The sequence below is a fragment of the Hyperolius riggenbachi genome, chromosome 10 (assembly GCF_040937935.1).
Source record: "Hyperolius riggenbachi isolate aHypRig1 chromosome 10, aHypRig1.pri, whole genome shotgun sequence".
Classification (NCBI taxonomy): domain Eukaryota; kingdom Metazoa; phylum Chordata; class Amphibia; order Anura; family Hyperoliidae; genus Hyperolius; species Hyperolius riggenbachi.
Window position 1 is genome coordinate 221,531,931 of NC_090655.1, and position 24,195 is coordinate 221,556,125.

The following is a 24,195-nucleotide window of genomic DNA, read 5'->3' on the forward strand; positions in this document are numbered from 1 at the left end:
TGCCACTATGCCATCCGCAGTAACAGCCACTGATCAGCAGCTGCCACTGTGCCAGCAGCAGTACAGCCACTGATTAGCAGCTGCCACTGTGCCAGCAGCAGTACAGCCACTAATTAGCAGCTGCCACTGTACCAGCAGCAGTAAGAGCCACTGATTAGCAGCTGCCACTATGCCATCCGCAGTAACAGCCACTGATCAGCAGCTGCCACTGTGCCAGCAGCAGTACAGCCACTGATTAGCAGCTGCCACTGTACCAGCAGCAGTAAGAGCCATTGATCAGCAACTGCCACTGTGCCAGCAGCAGTACAGCCACTGATTAGCAGCTGCCACTGTACCAGCAGCAGTAAGAGCCACTGATCAGCAGCTGCCACTGTGTCAGCAGCAGTAACAGCCACTAATTAGCAGCTGCCACTGTGCCAGTAGCAGTAGCAGCCACTGGTCAGCAGCTGCCGCTGTTCCAGCAGCAGTAACAGGCTACAGCCACTGATTAGCAGCTGCCACTATGCCCAGAGCAGTAACAGTCACTGATTAGCAGCTGACACTGTGCTAACTGCACTCGGTATATGGGTTATTTCCTGTGGAAATGTTTTGGCGAAATGTCACAGGCATAGTGTACCTAACGGCAAACAGCAAAAATAGTGTTTCATTTGGCTAGTTTGGTCCCCTAGTACTCTCAAGATCGACAATAGGATCCTTGGCCTAAACACTTTGGTCACCCCTGGTTTATAAGGAAATAAGTATGGCAGCCTCCATATTCTTTTTGCTTCAGGCATTCCCATTACTTTCGTGGCCACAGTTTTTTTTTCAAATCAGGCACCTAGCCATGCAGATTAATTCTACAAACATCTATCAGGGCTGGTGCACACCAAAAACCACTAGTGGATCCGCAAACGCTAGCGGTTTTTGAAGAGGTTTTTCAGAGCGATTCTAGGCATGTTCAGAGAGATTTTCTAAACATGGCTAGTGTTTTTTGGAGCATTTTTGTGTAGCAGATTTCATATATTGTTACAGTAATGCTGTAACTGAATAGCTTCTGTTTTGGAAAACCGCTCTGATCTAGCATTTTTCAGAGCAGTTTTCCACTTTCCTATACATTAAATTGAGGCAGAAATGCCTCAAAAATCTCAAAAATGTTGCAGGACCCGAGTTTGCGTTTGGGGGAAAAACGAGGAGCTCTGGTGTGCACCAGCCCATTAGTCTAAGTAGCCTGGTGTGCACCTAACATTAGCCAAGGGATTTTCCCCCAGAAAACGTTAAAAAAAACGCTCAGAACCACTCTTGGTGTGCACCGGCCCTCAAATAATGGGTTGCTCTCAGGAGCTCGGTACATTCCGGTGTGGTACCGTGATAGGACGTCATCTGTGCAATTAGTCTATTCATATTCCACGGTCAACTTTTATTGGTATTATAACAAAAAGTCAGCAAATAGGCACAACTGCAACTCAGCCAGAAAGTGATAAACCACGTAAAATCAAGTGGGGTCGGCACATACGGAGGCACGCAATGCGCAGAAGTTGTCAACTCTCCATAGGGTCAATGGCTACAGACCTCCAAACTTCATATGGTTTCAGATTAGAGAGCAGTGCATAGAAGACTTCAAGGAACGGGTTTCCACGGCTGAGCAGCTGCATCAAAGCCTTACATCACCAAGTGCAAAACAAGGTGTTGAATGCACTACCACTAGACTCTACAGCAGTGGAGGCGTTTTCTCTGAAGTAATGAATCACACCTTTCTATCTGGCAAACAAATGGATGAGTATGGGTTTGACAGATACTAGAAGAACAGTGCTTACCTGAATGCATTGTGTGCCAAGTGTAAAGTTTGGTGGAGTGGGGATTATGATGTAGGGCTGCTATTCGGGGGTTATACTTGACCTCTTAGTTCCAGTGAATTAAACTCTGAATGTTTCAGGACACAAAGACAGTTTGGACAATTTAAAGTTCCCAACCTTGTAAGAACAATTTGAGATTTCATGAGATGCTGGAAATGTTCCTTTGAGATACTACTCAAGGCTGACCTGATGACATCACTTTGCTGACATCTTCCGCAACGCTTTGGGGCAGGAACACACTAGGCAGAATCGCATATGCATTTTCCACTATCTGCTATGGAAAACATTCTGCCTAGTGTGTTCCTACCCTTACACAGTATATAGTCAATAGCTGTCCCTCATAGCCTCTTCAGGAGTGACTACAAGTTCTCATTTGGATGAAGGTCTGGGGAATTTCCTGGCCATGGACCCAAAATGTAAATATTTGCTTTCCGATGCTCCATCATGCTGGAGAATGCATTGTTCTTCATCAAACTGTTCTTGGATTGTTGGAAGAAGTTGCTGCTGGAGGATGTTTTGGTACCATTCTTTACTCATGGCTGTGTTCTTAGAGAAGATTGTGAGTGAGCCCCACTCCCTTGGATGAGAAGCAGCCTCACACATGGATGGTGTCAGGAAGCTTTACTGTTGGAATGACAGGACTGATGGCAGCGCTCACCTTTTCTTTCCCAGACAAACATTTTGTCAGATGTCCCAAACATTTGGGAATAGGCTTCAACAGAGAAAATGACTTTACCCCATTCTTCAGAAATCCAATCCCTGTACTTTTTTGCAGAAAATCAGCCTCAGGGGTTTTCTTGGAGAGAAGTGGCTTCTCTGCTGCCCTCCTTGATACCAGGCCATCCTTTAAACATCTTCACCTCATTGTGTGTACAGATGCACTCACACCTGCCTGCAGCCCTTCCTGAGCCAGCTCTGCACTGGTGGCAACCCGATCCCGCAGCTGAATCATCTTCAGGAGATGGTCCTGGTGCTTGCTGGACTTTCTTGGGTACCTTGAAGCCTTCTTCACAACAATTGAACCTCTCTCCTTGAAATTCTTGATGATACAATAAATGGTTGAATTAGGTGGAATCTTAGGAGCAGCAATATCGTTGCCTGTGAAGCCCTTTTTATGCAACCCAATGATGACTGCACATGTTTCCTTGCCGGTAACCATGGTTAACGGAAGAAACAGAGGAACAATGATTTCAAGTATCCCCCTCCATTTAAAGCATCCACTCTGCTATTCTAACTCAATCAGCATGACAGTATGATCTCCATCCCTGTGTGCATCAGCACATTCATCTGTGTTAATGGACCACTCCAGCGAAAAAAAAGTAAGCAGTTAAAATCTGACAGAGCCGATAGGATTTAGACTAGTCTATCTGCTCATGGTGGGATTGTCAGGGTTTTCTTCGTTTTCAAATGCATTTCCTGAACGGCAGTTGCTAAGTCTAACTGACCAAATAGTGTGCAAGTGAGTAGGGAGGCTGGATGGTATCTTACTATTTTGGCAGTTAAACTGCTGTTCAGGAAATGATTTTGAAAACACTGAGGATCCCCCCCCCATGAGGAGATGGACTAGTCCAAAACCTGTCAGTTTTTTTTTTTTGTGGGGGGGGGGGGGGGGGGGGTTCAGTTCATTTTCAAAGCAAAGATGGACTTTGCATTTCATCTGATAACATTCTGGAGTACAGTGTATGCAAATTGTCATCATAAAAACGGAAGCAGCAAACTTAATGAAAACCGGTATTTGTGCTATTTTCAAACCTTTTGGCCATGACTGCTGTAGGTAGACCCTGCCTATGGAGACACAAACACCAATTCTCTATAATAAACCCCCTGTGTCTCTGTGTCCCAGCCAGGTGTGTGTGTGTGTGTGTGTGTGTGTGTGTGTGTGTGTGTGTGTGTGTGTGTGTGTGTGTGTGTGTGTGTGTCCGTGCTCTGCGCAACTGCGCATGTGCAGGGACACAGAGGGGGAGTGACGCGCGACTTGCAGGGGAGGACGGGTCCAGGGGCGGGCGCGTGAGCGGCGGACGTGTGCGCGCAGCAGGCGCATGCGCTGAGACAGACCTAGAGCCCGTATTGAAAAGGGCTTAGGACAGCTAATAAACTATAATGTACTCAGTACTACTAACAACATTAAAAAGCACAGGTACAAGCATTCCTAATATAGTGCTCAGGAGATATAAAATACATAGAAACATATTTTTTTTGTTGCTGCAGTAACAAGACTCCTCTCTCCCGTGGATTCGCAGCTTCGGAACACGTCCCAGCATGCCTTGCCTGCCTCACGCTGGGACTTGTCGTACCTCATTATCCGCCATTCTGCAGAGCGTGTAATTGGCCCTGGTGTCCGCCAGGAATTCCATCTACATTCCACCTAGCAGTAGCAGGCTCAGGGATGGCGGACAGCCACACTAATTCTAGTCAGCTAGCAGGAGACAGTGTTACCAATGGAAGAGAAGCTGGCAGCATTTGTACACTACACCAGTGTTAAAGAGGAACTCCAGTGAAAATAATGTAATAAAAAAATGCTTCATTTTTACAATAATTATGTATAAATGATTTAGTCAGTGTTTTCCCATTGTAAAGTGTTTCCTGATTTAAATTCTGACATTTTCCACATGGTGACATTTTTACTGCTGGCAGGTGATGTCAGTGGAAGGAGATGCTGCTTGCTTTTTTGGCAACAGCTGTTATGTCCCACAATGCAATAAGGTTCACAGACAGGAAACTGTCAGGACCATGGTCCTGGCATCACACTGTGGGAGGGATTCCACCACAATATCAGCCATACAGAGCCCTCTGATGATCCGTTTGTGAAAAGGAATAGATTTCTCATGTAAAAGGGGGTATTAGCTACTGATTGGGATGAAGTTCGATTCTTGGTCACGGTTTCTCTTTAACGAACATACAGACACAAATGTTTTCCTAGCTCTCTTAGCTGCAAGCCCAGTGCAGCCTCCAGCAGCAGCAGACCTTGTATGTGTCTATGTAGGAGCTCCTTGATTAGATGATGGCAAATTCATAAAGCACCAGGTGAAGAGCCCATTCTCCAGCCACTTGCTGCAGCACTGACATTCAAAACTGCAATGTTTTCAGACAGCTGTTCCCCTACCCTTCCTTATCTCAGTTGAGCCATACAACAGCCCTGCCCACAGAACCAAATATTAACTCCTTCATCTGGGCAGCTTCAGGTCACTGGAGCCAAGATAACATTCTGGTTCTCTGCTTATAAATCCATAAGGCCAGATATTCATATCTCGGATGTTAACTACTTGCGTACCAGCAGTCTCTGGCCCCTTAAAGGAAACATCGGGGATTTAAAGAACCTGAGATTAATTTACCTGGGGCTTCCGGCTTGGAGCGGAGCAGCAGCGAGGGCCTATATAGCCATCCAGGGGCTGGAGGAAGCCCAGGTAAGTAGACCTCATGTTCTTTAAATCCCCTGATGTTTCCTTTAAGGACCAGAGACTGCTGGTACCAAAAAGAACTCCAACTGACTTGTTGCTGCCATACACACCGCTCACCCATCACCGTCCGCAGGCCCCTCACGCTGCCGTGGCAATAATGGCAGAGCTTTGTGAGCCAGCCAGGAGACGATTTCTTTGGCTCCTGACCCTGTGATCAATGGTAGCCAATGAGATTAGCGGTGGGTCCGTGGGAGAGCGGTAATTGAAATCTACACCCTGGCAGGCAGCCACAAACTGGGTGTAGATTTCCATAACTGTGGTCCGGAAGTGGTTAAACATCTTATAAGGGGGCTATGATTAAAAATACTTGCATTATTGATTTTAGGGCCGCTGAAAATACTGGCATGTCACCTAAAGTATCCACTAACTCATAAGGTACACACACGCACACACACACATACACACACACACTCTTAAACAGGGTTCACATTTATTAAAATTTGCATGCATTTTGCGAATGAGAAAAAATGCATTCACCACAGATCTAATGTAAAATCTCACTTCTGCTAAAATTTGTGTGTTTGCTGCGCAAAGAAAAAAAAAAGCCTTCTTGCAGCATAAATTTGCCAGTTCCCATTGACTTTCATTATCGTCAGTAAAAAATCATGGACAAAAATTTGCATACAAACACAAATGTTAACGCGAAAAGTACAAGTGAAGAAACATTCAGATTTTGCAATAAGTGTGAACTGTGAACCCGGCCTTAACATTGTGGAAAACAACATTTTTTTTCACATGAAAATTCACGTTTTTTCAGAATGGCTAATGAAAGTCGCTGGGATGTGTGAATTTATATTGCAAGAAGTATTTTTTTAACGCGCGTGAGAACGTGAAAACGCACATTTTAGAAGAAGTGCGATCCTCCATTGGCATTCAGTGGATGTCAGGATCAGGCCGAGGCAGAGGCGAGAGAGGCTCCAGCCTCAGGGCGCAGTGTAGGAGGGGGCGCACAACTCACTCAGCTATCATTCCCCTATTGTGTTTGAAGAGAGAAATAAGAAAAGTGGATACATGGCAGTGACTGCAAGCCAGATAACTAGAGATTAAGGTGTTGGGGGGGGGGGGGGGGGTGGTTGGGAGCCCTGGGGCGCCTCTTAATCTAATAGCAATCAGTGTGTGACGGCTGGGGTGGGAGGGATGGAGGGGTGCTATTTGGTGTCTCTGCCTTGGCTGCATTGTCTCGGCACTGGTGGATGTGCAGCGAGCCTTATGGGTGGTCACCAGGTTGTTGACACTGTGGGAACGGAGTGCCATTTAGACATGTTGCTCGGGGATACTCAAACAGCATTTACTATTACTATGGAGAGGTGAGGAGGGATGAAGGATCCTCATTGGAGTCCTGTTCACACACTAGATTCTTGGCAAGAGGCTTATTCTGTATTCACACTGCTCTTGAAGTATCACTTTCCTGCCCCCTTCTTGTAAACTGTTTCAATGCATAGTTATCATGCGCCTCCGTGCAGCATGGGGAGTCAGACCCCTAAGAAGGCAGCGCAAGCAAAGGATCAGCACAATGGTTCAGCAACTACTGTATATGTTTTACAGAAGACATGGCCAGCACTGGCAGGTTCCATATTCCTTTTTGGACACAGGCGCCTCTATATGCATTGCTGCCACCTGCCTTCAGCTGCTCATATGAAAGATGCCTTCGGCACACTGCACACTGCAAATCCGATTTGCGATTCCGATTTTCCCTGGAAGCCATCAAAACAAGGGAAAAAAAAATGCAGAAAAAACGCAGCATGCAGTACCGATTAAAAATCGCAAATCGGAATCGCATGTAGTGTGCAAAAGAGCCCTCAGACAGACTGTGGAAAGGTGTTGCTTGAAAGATATAACGTTGAACTTCACTGACTAAATCTCTTTCGATAAAAGTAGAATCCGTCTTTAAAAGAACAGGTTCGTCCACAACCTACACTGTATGTCAGTGTTATGTGAATGCTGGAGAATGGAAACACCCCCAATTATTTGTTCTGTCTCTCAGTGACTGCAGTACTGTTTTCATCTTCCACAGCCAATACAGTCCTCCCCCTCCCCCTGCTGGATGCTTTAAGGCAGTACATGTAGGAGTATTGAGACACACACCATAGGTGCTTTATCATTATGATTGTGTATTTATATATCAACCGCATCTTCCGCAGCGCTTTTAGATAGTGTATCTAACCACGTCACTAACTGTCCCTCCAAGGAGCTCACACTCCAATTCCTACCATAGGCACTTATCGTACTATGTTCCTAATGTGGTCTCAGGCCATTTTTGGGGGGAGGCAATTAATCTATTTGTATGTTTTGGGATGTGAGAGGAAACCGGAGTGCCCAGAGGAAACTCACACAGACACAGGGAGAACATACAAACTCTGTGCGGATAGTGCCCTGGCCCAGATTTGAACCGGTGACCCTGTTACATTAAAACGTGTATGCTGGCTGCCACAAAACCTTTCAGACATGAACAGTGTATGAAGAGAAAACAGGAAGCTACAAATTTGTATCTATGAACGCAAAAACGCAGATGTGAACTCATTCTTCTTTAACTTGGGCCGTCAGATGGGTTTCTGCGCAGAAACATGCTGTGCGAATGAGCTTTTTACCTTTATTCCCCTTAACCTAGTGGGCAGTTACCTAATCCTATCAGTATCTACAGTGAAAGGCACAAACAGATACACAAAAAAATGGAGCGGCTGCTCCAGGAAGTAACGTGCAGTGCATATTAATTAGCCATGTGCCTGGCCGCTCTCCGCTCCTCCCCAACATTACTGAGCATGTGCAAGCAGTCTAACGCGGCTCAGCCGCGTCCAAAGTACTGCATGCAGTACGTTGCCTTGTGACGCAGCGTTACAATGTAACGCAACGTCCGCACTGTGAACAGCCCCATTGATTTTTCATTACTGTGCGGTGGGCTGCGTTACAGGCTGCTCTAACGTGCGCCTGTAGCTTCCCACTGTGAAACCAGCCTAAAAGTCTAACTGGCATTCCGCTTTAGCAAAGGACTTTGATTACTGTTGATCTTGACTTCTGTGTACAGCAGTCATTCTGCTTTCTTATTTGAAGACTTTCACCAGCCTGCAAGGCTCCATTAAAAATTAATAAATAATAATGCTGATCTCAGGAATGGATTGAACAGATCTGGACTTTCACAGGTACACTACAATGGCATGAACACTGTAAGATGGTAGGCGGGGACACACGAAACGCAGAGGTAGGAAGAAGAAGAGACAACAATTACACTGGGGAGATCTCAGCACTGGAGTTCACAAGAGACATAAGAAGCCATCAAGAAACTCTGCCTCTAACTGAAGCGTCTTGTCTGAATGGAAGGACCCCTATTGATCCCTGTGTGTAGCCAGTAAGCGCCGGGTCACACAGTGTAGCTCCCAGAGCTTGGAGTATCTACATAACAAGCTGTTGGTGTTGATGTAGTCTAGAATTTAGAGCATTTGTACAAGACCACAAAGACACATGGGCCCATATGCAATTCACCTTTTCTACTGTGTTTTCTTCTAGCTGATATTTTAACATATTGACAATAAAATGCCCTTTAAGCCACCCGCAAGCAAGAAAATACTCAGAAGTATTTTAAAAGTACTTTTTCACCTATTGCTGAAGTGCTGAAAAGTGATTTTAAGTTGAAAAATTATCTCCTAGGAGAAAACTCAGGAGAAAAAGTGAATTACAAATGGGCCAACACCTACAAAGAACACAGATCAAATATTCAGTGATTATTCCGCCGTCTTTGAAATGAATGAAATGTGTGTGTTACATCAGGCAGGGCTTTCTGTTTTGTGTCACACACCCATAGGCAGGCACCAGCACAATCTCCTGAGGGATCAATTCACAGAAAGCTTCTCCTCAACTTGTCTCGGAAACTCTCCCTTGCCATTCTCATTCCTTATTGTTCAGATGAGATTCAGATGCAGGCCAGAATTCTGATTTGCTTTAAATACATGCACTTATTAAGGCCTAGATTTTCCTCTACATGATTAAAGCTAAGGAAGTTGCTCTATACGGGTGAGAAATCATCAAGAACTCAAAAATGGTCTCCAGTTGAAGGCAGCTTATTTTTTCCTTTGGATACATTTACAGACTGAAGCTTTCAGGGAAAGTCTAAAAGACAACATAAAGAGAACCTGTACTGAGTAAAAATATTTAAAATAAACACATGAGGTAACTTCAAATGAACATCACAGGGTTACCTTGCCATCAGTTCCTCTCAGAAGCTCACCATTTTCTTCTGACAATAATCCCATCCAGTTCTGACAATATTTTGTCAGATCTGAAATATATCAGTTGCTGTCAGTAAAATATCAGTTGCTGTCAGTTATAGCTGAGAGGAAAACAGATGTACCAGGTAATGTCCATGTTTCCCTATGGCTCAAGTGGGCGATGTTACAGTTTAACTGTGTGCTGACCAGAAAGCTGTTATGGGTAATGGCTATTTTCAAAATGGAGGACGGAAAATTCCCTTGATCATAGTGAACAAATAGGACGCGGGACAGGAGAAAGACACTGAGGAGTAGACTACATGGAAGGTAAGTATGACTTGTGTATGCTTATTTTGACTTTTATTTTCAGTACAGGTTTTCTTTAAAGAGACACTGAAGCGAAAAAAAATATATGATATAGTGAATTGGTTGTGTACTATGAATAATTACTAGAAGATTGACAGCAAAGAAAATATTCTCATATTTTTATTTTCAGGTATATAGTGTTATTTCTAACATTGCATCATTCTCTAATATGTGCAGATTACACAACACTCAGCATTCAAAATTATTCTTTCAGAGCAGTCTGTGAACTAATGACCTCTCCTCTAGCAGAGAAAAAGTAAAAAATTAACTAACAGTTGAGATAATAAAAGTCAGATAACAGCCCTCTCCATGACTTTGAAAGTCATAGAGCTTAATGGCTTTTTTGTATAGAGATAACAACTGGAGTTTCTTAAATCTTCCTGTACTGGAAACAATTACACTGATGTATCTGATCTTAATGTTTTATTTCTTAGCTGTGCTACACATACAAATCATAATTTCATATTTTTTTTTCGCTTCAGTGTCTCTTTAAGTGAGAGGGGCTGATCGGAACAGCTGAATTCCGATTTCGGCGAAATTTCGTGTACCGCATGCGAAAACCGAGTTTCGTGTTCCGAATTTTCGTGTTCCGAGTGCATTTCTATTGAATTAAATAGTGTTAACTTCTGCGGTTAATTGTAAAGCCCCCTTACATGCTATCATCACCAAATTTGGCATGTATGTTAAGCAGATGAGTGGGAACATGGTAAAAAAAAAAATTGTGAAAAGAGCTTATAGTTTTTGAGCAAATCGATTTCAAAGTTTCATAAGAAAAATGTTTTTTAAACTGTGTAAAATGACACTGCTGCAGAACAGGTTACTGCATTCCGAGTTCTGTATACATATTGTATACATTTCATGAAAACAGACAGCGTGGGGTCCCCCCTCCCAAGCCTCCTTAACCCCTTGTCCCCCATGCAGGCTGGGATAGCCAGAATGCAGAGTCCCGGCCACGTGGGGCTTCGCACCCTGAGCTATACCAGCCCGCATGGTCAATGGTATGGGGGGACTCGGGAGGAGAGGGGCGGCAAACCTCCCCCTCTCCCCCAGAGCCCTTGTCCAATCCATGGACAAGGGGCTCTTCCCCACCTCCGGTGCCCCAGGAGGAGGTGGGGGCCGCCGACATCCTGGGGGGTTCATGGTGCCATCCGGGGTTCCCCTTTAACAAGCGGACCCCGGAAGCCGCCCCCTCCCCAGGAGAAATGAGTATAGGGGTACACGGTACCCCTTACCCATTTCAGCAGAGTTAAAAAAAGAAATAAAAACACGACAACGAAAAAAGTCCTTTATTGTTCTAAATTAACCAGGGATACTTACCTTGCAATAATCTCACGCCAGTAACCTCAGGAGTGGTCCCACGCCAGTATCCTCTTATGACATCCCACCTCCCTCCCACACTGACGAACTCCCACCACTGAATGGTCACAGTCAGCCTCTGCATCTGTATAGCAGAGGCTGAGAACACGAAAATTTTGTCTTTAAAACAAGAAATTTCGGCAAACAGTGATGCAATAAAAATGGCCACTGGGAAATCCCCGATCGCTGGAGGCCACACTAGAGTGGCGAAACCAGTGATTTTTCACATAGATGGTGGGTCCAAGTGACCAGAGCAGGAGGTGCCCTAATCCCCTGGACCCACCCATTCATGTGAAATAACGCGTATTCTGACACTCTGAGGTGGCCTCCGGGGAACGGGGATTCCCCAGCAGCCATTTTGTTTATGACAGTGTTTGCCGAAAATTCTTGTTTTAGCAAACAATTTTCATGTTTCTAGCTTATGCAATACAGATTGCAGAGGCTGTCTAAAGCCATTCATCCCCAGGAGTTCTGCAGGATCGGCAGGTGCGCGGGATCTCCTAAGAGGATAGAGGGGGGCACCGCACAGCGCAGGAAGGTGGGAAAGTGGGCACAGAGCGGCGGGGAGGGGGGGGGGGGAAGCCTCCCCTCCCTCACCTAGGGTCCCCCTTCCGTGCTCCCCCTCCAAAATTGCAGCCAGCAGCGGCAGCGAGCGGGAATCACTTACCGAGAGAAGAGCTCTGTGTGCCGCTGCTTGTCTGGTCTCCTGCATTGCATTGTCCAATTATGCTCTCACAGGAAGTACTGCGCAAGCGTGATTGGACAGTGTCAGTGCAGAATACCAGACCAGCGGCACACAGAGCTATCGCTCTCGGTAAGCCTTTTCGCTGGCTGGCTGGAATTCTGGAGGTGGGGGGGGAGTGCGCAAGAGGGGGGCCCTAGGTGAGGGAGGGGAGGCTTACCCCCCTCCCCGCCGCTCTGTGCCCACTTTCCCACCTTCCTGCGCTGTGCCCCCCTCTATCCTCTTAGGAGGTCCCGCGCACCTGCCGATCCTGCAGAACTCCTGGGGATGAATGGCTGTAGACAGCCTCTGCAATCTGTATTGCATAAACTAGAAACACGAAAATTGCTTGCTAAAACAAGAATTTTCGGCAAACAGTGTAATAAAGAAAATGGCTGCTGGGGAATCCCCGTTCCCCGGAGGCCACCTCAGAGTGTCAGAATACGCGTTATTTCACATGAATGGGTGGGTCCAGGGGATTAGGGCACCTCCTGCTCTGGTCACCTGGACCCACCATCTATGTGAAAAATCACTGGTTTCGCCACTCTAGTGTGGCCTCCAGCGATCGGGGATTTCCCAGTGGCCATTTTGATTGCATCACTGTTTGCCGAAATTTCTTGTTTTAAAGGCAAAATTTTCGTGTTCTCAGCCTCTGCTATACAGATGCAGAGGCTGACTGTGACCATTCAGTGGTGGGAGTTCGTCAGTGTGGGAGGGTGGTGAGATGTCCTAAGAGGATACTGGCGTGGGACCACTCCTGAGGTTACTGGCGTGAGATTATCCCAAGGTAAGTATCCCTGGTTAATTTAGAACAATAAAGGACTTTTTTCGTTGTCATGTTTTTATTTCTTTTTTTAACTCTGCTGAAATGGGTAAGGGGTACCGTGTACCCCTATACTCATTTCTCCTGGGGAGGGGGCGGCTTCCGGGGTCCGCTTGTTAAAGGGGAACCCCGGATGGCACCATGAACCCCCCAGGACGTCGGCGGCCCCCACCTCCTCCTGGGGCACTGGAGGTGGGGAAGAGCCCCTTGTCCATGGATTGGACAAGGGCTCTGGGGGAGAGGGGGAGGTTTGCCGCCCCTCTCCTCCAGAGCCCCCCCATACCATGGACCATGCGGGCTGGTATAGCTCAGGGTGCGAAGCCCCACGTGGCCGGGACTCCGCATTCTGGCTATCCCAGCCTGCATGGGGGACAAGGGGTTAAGGAGGCTTGGGAGGGGGGACCCCACACTGTGTTTTCATGAAATGTATACAATATGTATACAGAACTCGGAATGCAGTAACCTGCTCTGCAGCAGTGTCATTTTACACAGTTTAAAAATAATTTTTCCTATGAAACTTTAAAATCGTTTATTTCAAAAACTATAAGGTCTTTTCACAAATTTTTTTTTTTACCATGTTCCTACTCATCTGCTTAATATACATGCCAAATTTGGCGATGATAGCATGTAAGGGGGCTTCACAATTCACCACGGAATTTAGCACAATTGACTTTTAATGTAAACACGAATTCGGTACTCGGAATTGCAGAATTTTCGAGTTTCGAGTGCTTACTCGGAACTGCCAAATTCCGATGGCAAACTCGAAATTCGGAATCCGAGAGCTCAGTTATTTCCTGTTAAGAAATACCAGTTGCCTGGCTGTTCTGCTGATCCTCTAATACTTTTAGCCATGGACCCTGAACAAGCATGCAGCAGATCAGGTGTTTCTGACTTTATTGTCAAATCTGACTAGACTAGCTGCATGATTGTTTCTGGTGTGATTCAGACACTACTGCCCCCAAATAGATCAGCAGGACAGCCAGGCAACTGGCATTAAACTTAAAAGGAAATAAATATGCTAGCCTCCATAAAACTCTCACTTTAGTTGTCTAACCAAAGTCAGAGATAAGAGAACAAATATAAATCTTCTGGGGGAACATTATAGCGTTCCCTGCATTATTTGTTTCGTTAACATTAATTAAAAGGCTCAGTTTTTATCACTTTTCTGACAGTCTCCTGCATTATAGCAATGTAGGCTTATAACTGGTGAGACCTGTAAAACATGGCATTCAAATTCATTCACTGGACGCCACCAGAAAGAGGAAATGGCTACAGTGACTATCTACTCATACCAGCTCTTTATGGTATTGTGAGTGGGATGAAGGGTGTTACAAGTGACAGCTCCGCGTTGTTATTAAAGCCTCTTATTTCCTGTTAGGAGAGTTTGGGTCTTGCATCTTCTTCCTGTTAACTGCAAATTCCCACCTTCTCATAAAGGTACTTGATTTAAGCCAGTAAAACTGCGGTGCACACATAGCGCATGGCAATATTACCTTCACTTCTGCCTGCAAGTACACAAGCACTCAAATATCGTGACCGTTGCTACAGTAACAATCGATAGTAATGCGCGTTACCATAGCAACAGTCACACGACTCAAGTATAGCAAGTTACTTGAAGAAGGAAGTAAAGGTAATATTGCAGTGCGCTATGTTGGGAATACAGGATGTGATTTTGCGGTCGATTTGCCATTGAATCACGTTTTTCTGCTCAATTTTCTTATCAATTTCCATTTACTTCTATCAGAAATCGAGCGGTAAAACAATCGAAAGTGAGATCGGACATGTCGGAAATGATCGATCGAATCTATCTAATCCATCTATCTGCCTAAAAAATGCATAGGGCTTGATTCACAAAGCCGTGCTAACAGTTTAGCACGGGTGTGCTAAACAGTTAGCACGTGAAGTGCCGTTCGTGGACTTTTGCGCACGGAAAAGTCCGCGAACGGCACTTCACGTGCTAACTGTTTAGCACACCCGTGCTAAACTGTTAGCACGGCTTTGTGAATCAAGCCCTATGCATTTTCCCAGTATTACAGATGTGTTATTTGTTTGCTCTAGATTAGCAGCGTCTCCCTAATGTGATGACGTACACATCTAACATCATCACTTATGCGCAATGGAACGTACAGCCAATTATCGGCTGGTGTCAGAGACCTGCGCAGCTGGCCGATCATTTGAGCTGCTCGCACACCGGAACCTGCAAATGGACTGCACCACTTCTCTGTACCACTCTTGTTTCTTGAAAAGTAACCATATTGCCATGGGACTGGACTGCACCATTACTTTAATACTGCAGCAAGCAGTAGCCAAGTAATGTTATTACTTGCTGTGGTACTGAAGTACAGGTGCAGTCCATACCAAGAATGGGGCCCGCGTACGGAGAAGTGGTGCAGTCCATTTGCAGCTTCTGGTGTGTGGGCAGCCAAGTGCGCAGGTCTCTCAGAGGCTGTACGTTCCATTATGTAGGAGTGATGCTGCGCTCTCATGATGATGTAAGATGGCTATGTCATCACATTATGGAAACGCTGCTAATCTAGGGCATACCGATACTACACCAGCTTTTGATGAATCAAGCTCAGTGACACATGATTACTACGGTAATGCTCTGTATTCTGGGAAATGCTGTCTGGCATCTATTGTTCTTCCCTCTTTGGTGTCACATGATCACACCTGATTGCCCCGCACAGCAGCTATAGCCAGAGGGGAAAGAAGTCAAGCTGTACTGCAGCTCCAGGCATATTTGGCCCATGAAAAAGGTTAACTATGTAAGCACAATTGATTTTTGCCATTAGAGACAATCACTTGTAATCTACACGAAGACACAAAGAATCCACCTCACACCAATCTAATACATGAAAACTGAGCTTTATTGGAAACATGTATATCATCAGAATTAAAAACATAGCAGGGGCGTAACTAGAAATCACTGGGCCCCCCTGTGACACCCCCCCCCCCCCCCCCCCATCCTGCACAGGCAAGCTGAGAACTAAAGTTATTCAACTAGCTAGTGCACACTTCAATGTGTTTTCCCCATGCAGATAAAAACTGACAGCAGTGAAGCACTGCAGGCATTTTCTCTATCTATTACATTAGATTCTGTGATGAAATGTGCAGGTTTTCACACATACAGACACACATGGGGCTTGAGAACTCATATCACGGCCAGGGACGCAAAACCGCGTGCAAATGCGAAATTGCGTGCGAAAAAGCTAGCGCGACCGTGATAGGAGTTATCAAGGTTTAGTGAATCAAGCCCATGGTGTGCAGAAAATGCATACAGAAAGCCAACAGCCGAGTGTGCTCCCAGCCTCAGCTTATTACACTCACTCTGTCCATCTCTGATGGAGCAGAACTGGCTCTGCAGATTTCTCCAGCATCACTACAGTATACAGCACTTAGAGAGGGGGTGGAGAGGCTGGGGGTAAGGCAGTGCTGTACACAAGACCCTGCGGAACACTGAATAGGGACTGTCTACAAACCTTTGTATGATTTCTTATCAGTGGCTGAGTAGATGCAGCCATTATTAGAACAATTGTGCAGAGAGCAGAAAGCTTTCTCTCTCCGTACCCTTAGCTGTCAGTCTCTCTGGACAGGAAAAATAAACTCCTCCCCCCCCCCCCCCCCATAGGCAGGGTCTATTGTTACTCCCCAGCATATTAGCATGTTCATAGATTTAATTTAGGTTTTACTATTATTTTGTTAGACATTAGTGGATGTTTACACTTTTCTGTTGCCAATTGAAAATAACATGCATAATTTTATATTTGGTTTTTACAATTAAAGGTTTCTTTTGTTATTGGCTTTCTCTGCAACTTATGACTACTTGTGCATTCTGATGATATGTTTTCCCAAACCCACCTTATCCCATCAAAGTTTTTCACACAATAACATTTTTTGGTAAACTAAAAACATATTAGCAGCCCTCCTGAGATAAATAAATATGCAGCATATTCCCTTATAGAGCCAGCGAATTTCAATAGACCAAATAATCACTCATTCGGAGCATAAAATCTTATAGTTACGGTATACACTAGGAAGTATCTAAAATTAATGCAAAAAAAACAAACAAACGTTTGAGCAACAAATATGTTGATATAAGGTACCCATTATTGAGCTCAAGGGAGGTAGGAGGCACCCTGAGGTGTGTAAAACACAATTAAAAACAAACTTTAAAAAAAAAAAAAAAAAGTAGAGGTGGCTTACCTCAATAAAGACAACTTCATATAAACAATGAAACTTGATTTAGCTTGAAAATCAAGTATTTGGCGCTACAACTGGCTGAGAAAGTGGAGTCACTGGAGTTGCCAGTGCACAATGAATTTCATTGTTATATGAAGTTGTCTTTATTGAGGTAAGCCATCTCCACCTTTTCATTTTAGTTGTTTTTAACTCCTCTTTATACACCTCTGGGTGCCTCTTAACCCCCCTCCCCCTTGTGTTGTTTCAGCCTCCTTCGGAGGGGTGGTATTGGTCTCACGTGGCTCTACCACGCCTCGTACCAGTTGTTTTTCTTAAGAGAGCAAGTGGAGGAACAAAAGGAGTAGAGAGCTCTCCCCCTTTTTGTCTTTTTCCCTCCCCGTTTCCGTCTATACAAATGTTTATACAACCTCAGTGAGAGGCCACTACAGAGCAGCACCACGCATCCATCCTTGAACCACTTTTTGTACCGGATTTACAATACCAAATCCAGATCGCTCCTTCTATAATAATAGGAGTAAATATATGCCCCTGGTGTATAGGATCATTTTCCCCAAAATACCACAGTGGAGGAACAGGAGGACAAAGCCACAGTGGAGGAACAGGAGGACAGAGCCACAGTGGAGGAACAGGAGGACAGAGCCACAGTGGAGGAACAGGAGGACAGAGCCACAGTGGAGGAACAGGAGGACAGAGCCACAGTGGAGGAACAGGAGGACAGAGCCACAGTGGAGGAACAGGAGGACAGAGCCACAGTGGAGGAACAGGAGGACAGAGCCACAGTGGAGGAACAGGAGGACAAAGCCACAGTGGAGGAACAGAAGGACAGAGCCACAGTGGAGGAACAGAAGGACAGAGCCACAGTGGAGGGACAGAAGGACAGAGCCAGAGTAGAGGAACAGGAGGACAGAGCCACAGTGGAGGAACAGAAGGACAGAGCCACAGTGGAGAAACAGGAAGACAGAGCCACAGTGGAGAAACAGGAAGACAGAGCCACAGTGGAGAAACAGGAAGACAGAGCCACAGTGGAGGAACAGGAGGACAGAGCCACAGTGGAGGAACAGGAAGACAGAGCCACAGTGGAGGAACAGGAAGACAGAGCCACAGTGGAGGAACAGGAAGACAGAGCCACAGTGGAGGAACAGGAGGACAGAGCCACAGTGGAGGAACAGGAGGACAGAGCCACAGTGGAGGAACAGGAGGACAGAGCCACAGTGGAGGAACAGAAGGACAGAGCCACAGTGGAGGAACAGGAGGACAGAGCCACAGTGGAGGAACAGGAGGACAGAGCCACAGTGGAGGAACAGGAGGACAGAGCCACAGTGGAGAAACAGGAAGACAGAGCCACAGTGGAGGAACAGGAGGACAGAGCCACAGTGGAGAAACAGGAAGACAGAGCCACAGTGGAGAAACAGGAAGACAGAGCCACAGTGGAGGAACAGGAAGACAGAGCCACAGTGGAGGAACAGGAGGACAGAGCCACAGTGGAGGAACAGGAAGACAGAGCCACAGTGGAGAAACAGGAAGACAGAGCCACAGTGGAGGAACAGGAGGACAGAGCCACAGTGGAGGAACAGGAAGACAGAGCCACAGTGGAGGAACAGAAGGACAGAGCCACAGTGGAGGAACAGAAGGACAGAGCCACAGTGGAGGAACAGAAGGACAGAGCCACAGTGGAGGGACAGAAGGACAGAGCCACAGTGGAGGGACAGAAGGACAGAGCCACAGTGGAGGAACAGGAAGACAGAGCCACAGTGGAGGAACAGGAGGACAGAGCCACAGTGAAGGAACAGAAGGACAGAGCCACAGCGGAGGAACAGGAGGACAGAGCCACAGTGGAGGAACAGAAGGACAGAGCCACAGTGGAGGAACAGAAGAACAGAGCCACAGTGGAGGAACAGGAGGACAGAGCCACAGTAGAGGAACAGAAGGACAGAGCCACAGTGGAGAAACAGGAAGACAGAGCCACAGTGGAGGAACAGGAAGACAGAGCCACAGTGGAGGAACAGGAAGACAGAGCCACAGTGGAGGAACAGAAGGACAGAGCCACAGTGGAGGAACAGAAGGACAGAGCCAGAGTAGAGGAACAGGAGGACAGAGCCACAGTGGAGGAACAGGAGGACAGAGCCACAGGAGGACAGAGCCACAGTGGAGGAACAGGAAGACAGAGACACAGTGGAGCAACAGGAAGACAGAGCCAGAATAGAGGAACAGGAGGACAGAGCCACAGTGGAGGAACAGGAAGACAGAGCCACAGTGGAGGAACAGGAAGACAGAGCCACAGTGAAGGAACAGGAAGACAGAGCCACAGTGGAGGAACAGGAAGACAGAGCCACAGTGGAGGAACAGGAGGACAGAGCCACAGTGGAGGAACAGGAGGACAGAGCCACAGTGGAGGAACAGGAGGACAGAGCCACAGTGGAGGAACAGGAGGACAGAGCCACAGTGGAGGAACAGGAGGACAGAGCCACAGTGGAGGAACAGGAGGACAGAGCCACAGTGGAGGAACAGGAGGACAGAGCCACAGTGGAGGAACAGGAGGACAGAGCCACAGGAGGACAGAGCCACAGTGGAGGAACAGGAAGACAGAGACACAGTGGAGCAACAGGAAGACAGAGCCAGAATAGAGGAACAGGAGGACAGAGCCACAGTGGAGGAACAGAAGGACAGAGCCACAGTGGAGGAACAGGAAGACAGAGCCACAGTGGAGGAACAGGAAGAGAGAGCCACAGTGGAGAAACAGGAAGACAGAGCCACAGTGGAGGAACAGGAGGACAGAGCCACAGTGGAGGAACAGGAAGACAGAGCCACAGTGGAGGAACAGGAGGACAGAGCCACAGTGGAGGAACAGGAGGACAGAGCCACAGTGGAGGAACAGGAGGACAGAGCCACAGTGGAGGAACAGAAGGACAGAGCCACAGTGGAGGAACAGGAGGACAGAGCCACAGTGGAGGAACAGGAGGACAGAGCCACAGTGGAGGAACAGGAGGACAGAGCCACAGTGGAGGAACAGGAGGACAGAGCCACAGTGGAGGAACAGGAGGACAGAGCCACAGTGGAGGAACAGGAGGACAGAGCCACAGTGGAGGAACAGGAGGACAGAGCCACAGTGGAGGAACAGGAGGACAGAGCCACAGTGGAGGAACTGAAGAAGAGCATAGCCACACTAGAGGAGCAAAGGTAGCATACAGTCATACTGGAAGAACTAAAGGAGGACAGAGACACACTGAAGAAATAAGAAGAGGAGCAGGAGGACAGAACCATGCTGTAGGAAAAAGAAAAAAATGGAGCCATTCTGGAAGACAGCTTGTGGAACAAAAGGCAGCAAGAGCCACAATATAGAAACAAAAGGGGGACAGAGCCACACTGGAGGAACAGAAGGTGGCAAGAGCCTCGATGGAGAAATTTAAAGGGACTCCGAGCAGTGCGGAAACTATAGAAAGATGCATATCATTTTAAAGCTCTCTTTCTCCTCTTTCCAATGAAATACAAACCGCCGCCCTACACCTTTTAGTTTTCGCTATTTTTGCGATTAAAATTGCCGCGGCCGCGATTTCGATCGCGAAAATAGAGAAAACTAAAAGGCGTAGGGTGACGATTTAGGTGTCGCCAGAAAGAGGAGAAAGAGAGCTTTAAAATGATATCCAACTTGCCATAGTTACATTGTATTACACAGGGCGACTTTTTCTCATAGTCAGCAGCTCCATTCAGCAGAAAAAGTCGCCCTGTGTAATACAATGTAACTATGCAAAGTTGGATATCATATTTTAAAGCTCTCTTTCTCCTCTTTCTGACGACACCTAAATCATCGCCCTACGCCTTTTAGTTTTCTCTATTTTAGCAAGCGAAATTGCGGCCTCGGCAATTTCAATCGCGAAAATAGCGAAAACTAAAAGGCGTAGGGTGGCGGTTTATATATCATTGGAAAGAGGAGAAAGAGAGCTTTAAAATGATATGCATCTCTCCATAGTTTCCGCACTGCTCGGAGTCCCTTTAAAAAAAAGACAGAGCGATGCTGAAGGAACAAGAGGAGGACAGAGCAATGCTGGAGGAATAGGATGAGGACAGATCGATGCTGGAGGAACAGGAGGACAGATCAACACTGGAGTAACAGAAAGAGGACAGAGCAACACTGGAGGAAAAGGAGGCTAAAGCTATATTGGAGGAACAGAAGGACAGGGCAACACTGAAGGAAAAGAAGGAGGACAAAGTGACACTGGAGGAACAGGAGGAGGACAGAGCAACACTGGAGATACAGGAGGTGGATAACGCAACGCCAGGGGTACAAGAGGAGGGCAGAGCAATACTGGAAGAACAGGAGGAGGACAGAGCTCCGCGGGAGGAACTGTAACAAGAAAGAGTGACGCTGGAGGAACAGGAGGAGGAATGAGCTACGCTGGAGGAACAGGAGGACAGAGTGACGCTGGAGGAACAGGAGAAGGACAGAGCTCCGCAGGAGGAACAGTATCAGGAAAGAGCGACGCTGGAGGAACAGGAGGAGGCATGACCTACGCTGGAGGAACAGGAGGACAGAGTGATGCTGGAGGCACAGGAGGAGGCCAAAGGGATGCTAGAGGAAAAGGAGGAGGACAAACCAACACTAGAGGAACAAGAGAATAAAGTGACACTGGCGGAATAGAACAGAATGACTCTGGAAGAACAGGAGGAAGACAGAGCTCCACGGGAAGAACAGGAGCAGGAAAGAGAGACGCTGGAGGAATAGGACAAGGACAAAGCAATGCTGGAGGAATAAGATGAGGACAAAGCAAGGAACGCTGGAGGAACGGGTAAAGGACAAAGCAATGCTGGAGGAACAGGAGGAGGACAGAGCTATGCTGGAAGAACAGAAGGAGAAGGAGGCCAAAGCCAAGGCAGCTGGAAGACCAGAAGGAGGACAGCAGCAATGGTAGCTAAAGGAATAGAAGGAAGACACTGCCACAGATGCTGCAAGACCAAGATGGCAGTGCCTATTATTGCACAAAATTGTTTTTACAAATCAAATTAAGTCAGTAGAATACTATGAAGTCTCACCTCTTAGGTGTCTCTCTTTTGTATTCTTGGAGAGGGTTTTCATAATTCGAAAGAAAAGCCCCCGAGGACTGTCCCAATCTAAAGTTATGCTGAGCTCTGGTACAGTCACCAAAAAAGCACTTTGGGGGACACTAAAAAAAAAGTATTTGGATGTTTTTTTAATGTAGCTTTACCTTCTGCAGGGAAAAGGTGAGCTGATGTCACAAAATCATTGGAAAATAACCATATGCAGTTTAAGTGTATTTTGTGTCACAAAAAAAATATATAATCTTCAGCCAGCGATCAGGTTATCTCCATCAATTTTCAATGCTGCACTATAAATGAAGGGACTTCATTACCGACTGGCTGAAATGACCGGCACTGGCAGCTTTCCTTTCATATGCACTGTTACCAGGGTTCAGATAGGGACAAGTATGTATCACATCTAAGAGCTCATGTCCCCAAGTCACATTGAACAGCCCCCATAAGTAGGCCTTAGCTAGCTAAAATCTTGGTGCAAAGAAAAAACAAACAAACAAAAAAAACAGTGCAGATTATAGTTGTCAAAAAGTTTTAAAAAAATGACAATAAGACCCATGTACTGATATCTTTGGGCATCTCAATTTAGCACTGACTAAGGTGAATTCATACAATTGGCCATAAATACCCCTCCCGGTGCTCTGATGTGGATCACATCCAAGTTGCAGTAATAAAACTGTTTGTATTGAGGACTGTCCACCAGCCCATTAGATCTTGTTTTGTTCCCCATAATCCATGCCTCTTTGCCCTGTAGCACCTGTCTGAGTTCTCTGGCATGATCATGGAACCCAGACTTTAGTGTGCTCTATGATCGATAATGCAGCAGGAATCAGTTCACTAAGGGCTCCACCAATTTCTTACTGTTGTCCACATTGAACCGCAGATCCTGAAATTGGTCAGCTCTGCCATTTGGGATTCCAACATTCACATCCTGTGAGAGCCTCTCTGCAAGACATTGACTAGTCACTGTTGTATGAAAGATCACATTAAAGCATAAAAGGTGGCATGTTTGCACCGTATCAGCTGTCCAAACACTCAGGAACAAGCTCAGAGGTTGTCGTCTTGCTTGTATGTGTTTTCTGGTGCACACTAAGCATTGACTTGCTTGTAAAAGATCTGCCACAGACTTGACAGATAAAAGGTCGCTCACCAGTGTGGGTCTTCTGGTGTCGCGAGAGGTCAGAGCTTGTGATGAAGCCTTTGCCACAGTAAATACATGTAAAAGGTTTTTCCCCTGTGTGGATTTTTTCATGGGTGGTAAGGTTGGACCGACTTGCAAAGCATCTGCCACACTCAAGACACTTGAAGGGCTTTTCACCCGTGTGAATGCGTTGGTGTTTCACCAAGTTGGACTTCATGCCAAAGGTCCTGCCACAATGTACACACTCAAATGGCTTCTCTCCGGTGTGAATGCGCTGATGCTTGACCAAGTTAGACTTTGTGCCAAAACTCTTGCCGCACTCTTGACAAGAAAATGGCTTCTCGCTCCTATGGACCTTCAGGTGCTTCACCAGATTGGCTTTCATGGCGAAACACTTACCGCACTCCAAGCAAGAGAAAGGCCGGTCTCCAGTGTGAATGCTCCGGTGGGTCTCCAGGATGGACTTGTTGGAGAAAGTCATGCTACACTCAGCACAGGAGAAAGACTGATCTCCTGTGTGGACCCTCTGGTGAGCCATGTACACCATCTTGCTGGAGAATGACTTGCCACATTTAGTACAAAGGAAGGGCTTGGACGGCATAGACTTATCACAGTCACAGCCCAAGTTTGAGCCCAAGCCCGCCTCTGCTTGCTTGTTTTTAAAGTCATAGATCACACACTTGCCGCATTCATAGCAAACATAAAGTTTGTCTTCTAAGGAGTCCAGCTGATTGGATGGCCATGAGTGTGGTATCCAGGAACTGTGAGAGTCTGAGATTCCATCGGAGTAGAGATCATCTTTGTCTTCAATATCTGGAAAAGGAATAAACAAACATACTTGTGAACAGTGTACCGCTCTTGCCAGCAGGTACAGTGAATCCCATGTTGTCTTCTCACGTTTTAAGAAGACTATTAGTGATTAAACAAGTCAGAGCATTAGTCAGTTAGTATTTTTGGGTGGAGATAGCTGTTAAGCTGTGTTATTGCATATCTTCTGAATTAACCTTTGTGTTGTGCGTCAATATTAAATGATCAATCTATCAAAATGTCCTT

The 24,195-nt window shown here is 46.3% G+C and overlaps 1 protein-coding gene across 3 annotated transcripts in view; it reads right to left on the reverse strand.

Annotated features, from left to right (window-relative positions):
* Positions 1–24,195, reverse strand: part of LOC137534555 (oocyte zinc finger protein XlCOF7.1-like) — a 69,982-nt gene that overhangs the window by 22,912 nt on the left and 22,875 nt on the right. The window contains exon 9 of one of the 3 annotated variants that reach the window (XM_068256102.1): positions 20,945–23,955. The exons of the other annotated variants lie outside the window; for them this stretch is intronic. Within the exon in view, the coding sequence (XP_068112203.1) occupies positions 23,021–23,955 (935 nt within the window). The 3' untranslated portion in view covers positions 20,945–23,020. Of the gene's footprint in view, positions 1–20,944; positions 23,956–24,195 lie in introns of those variants that run through there. 3 annotated transcript variants of the gene reach the window in all.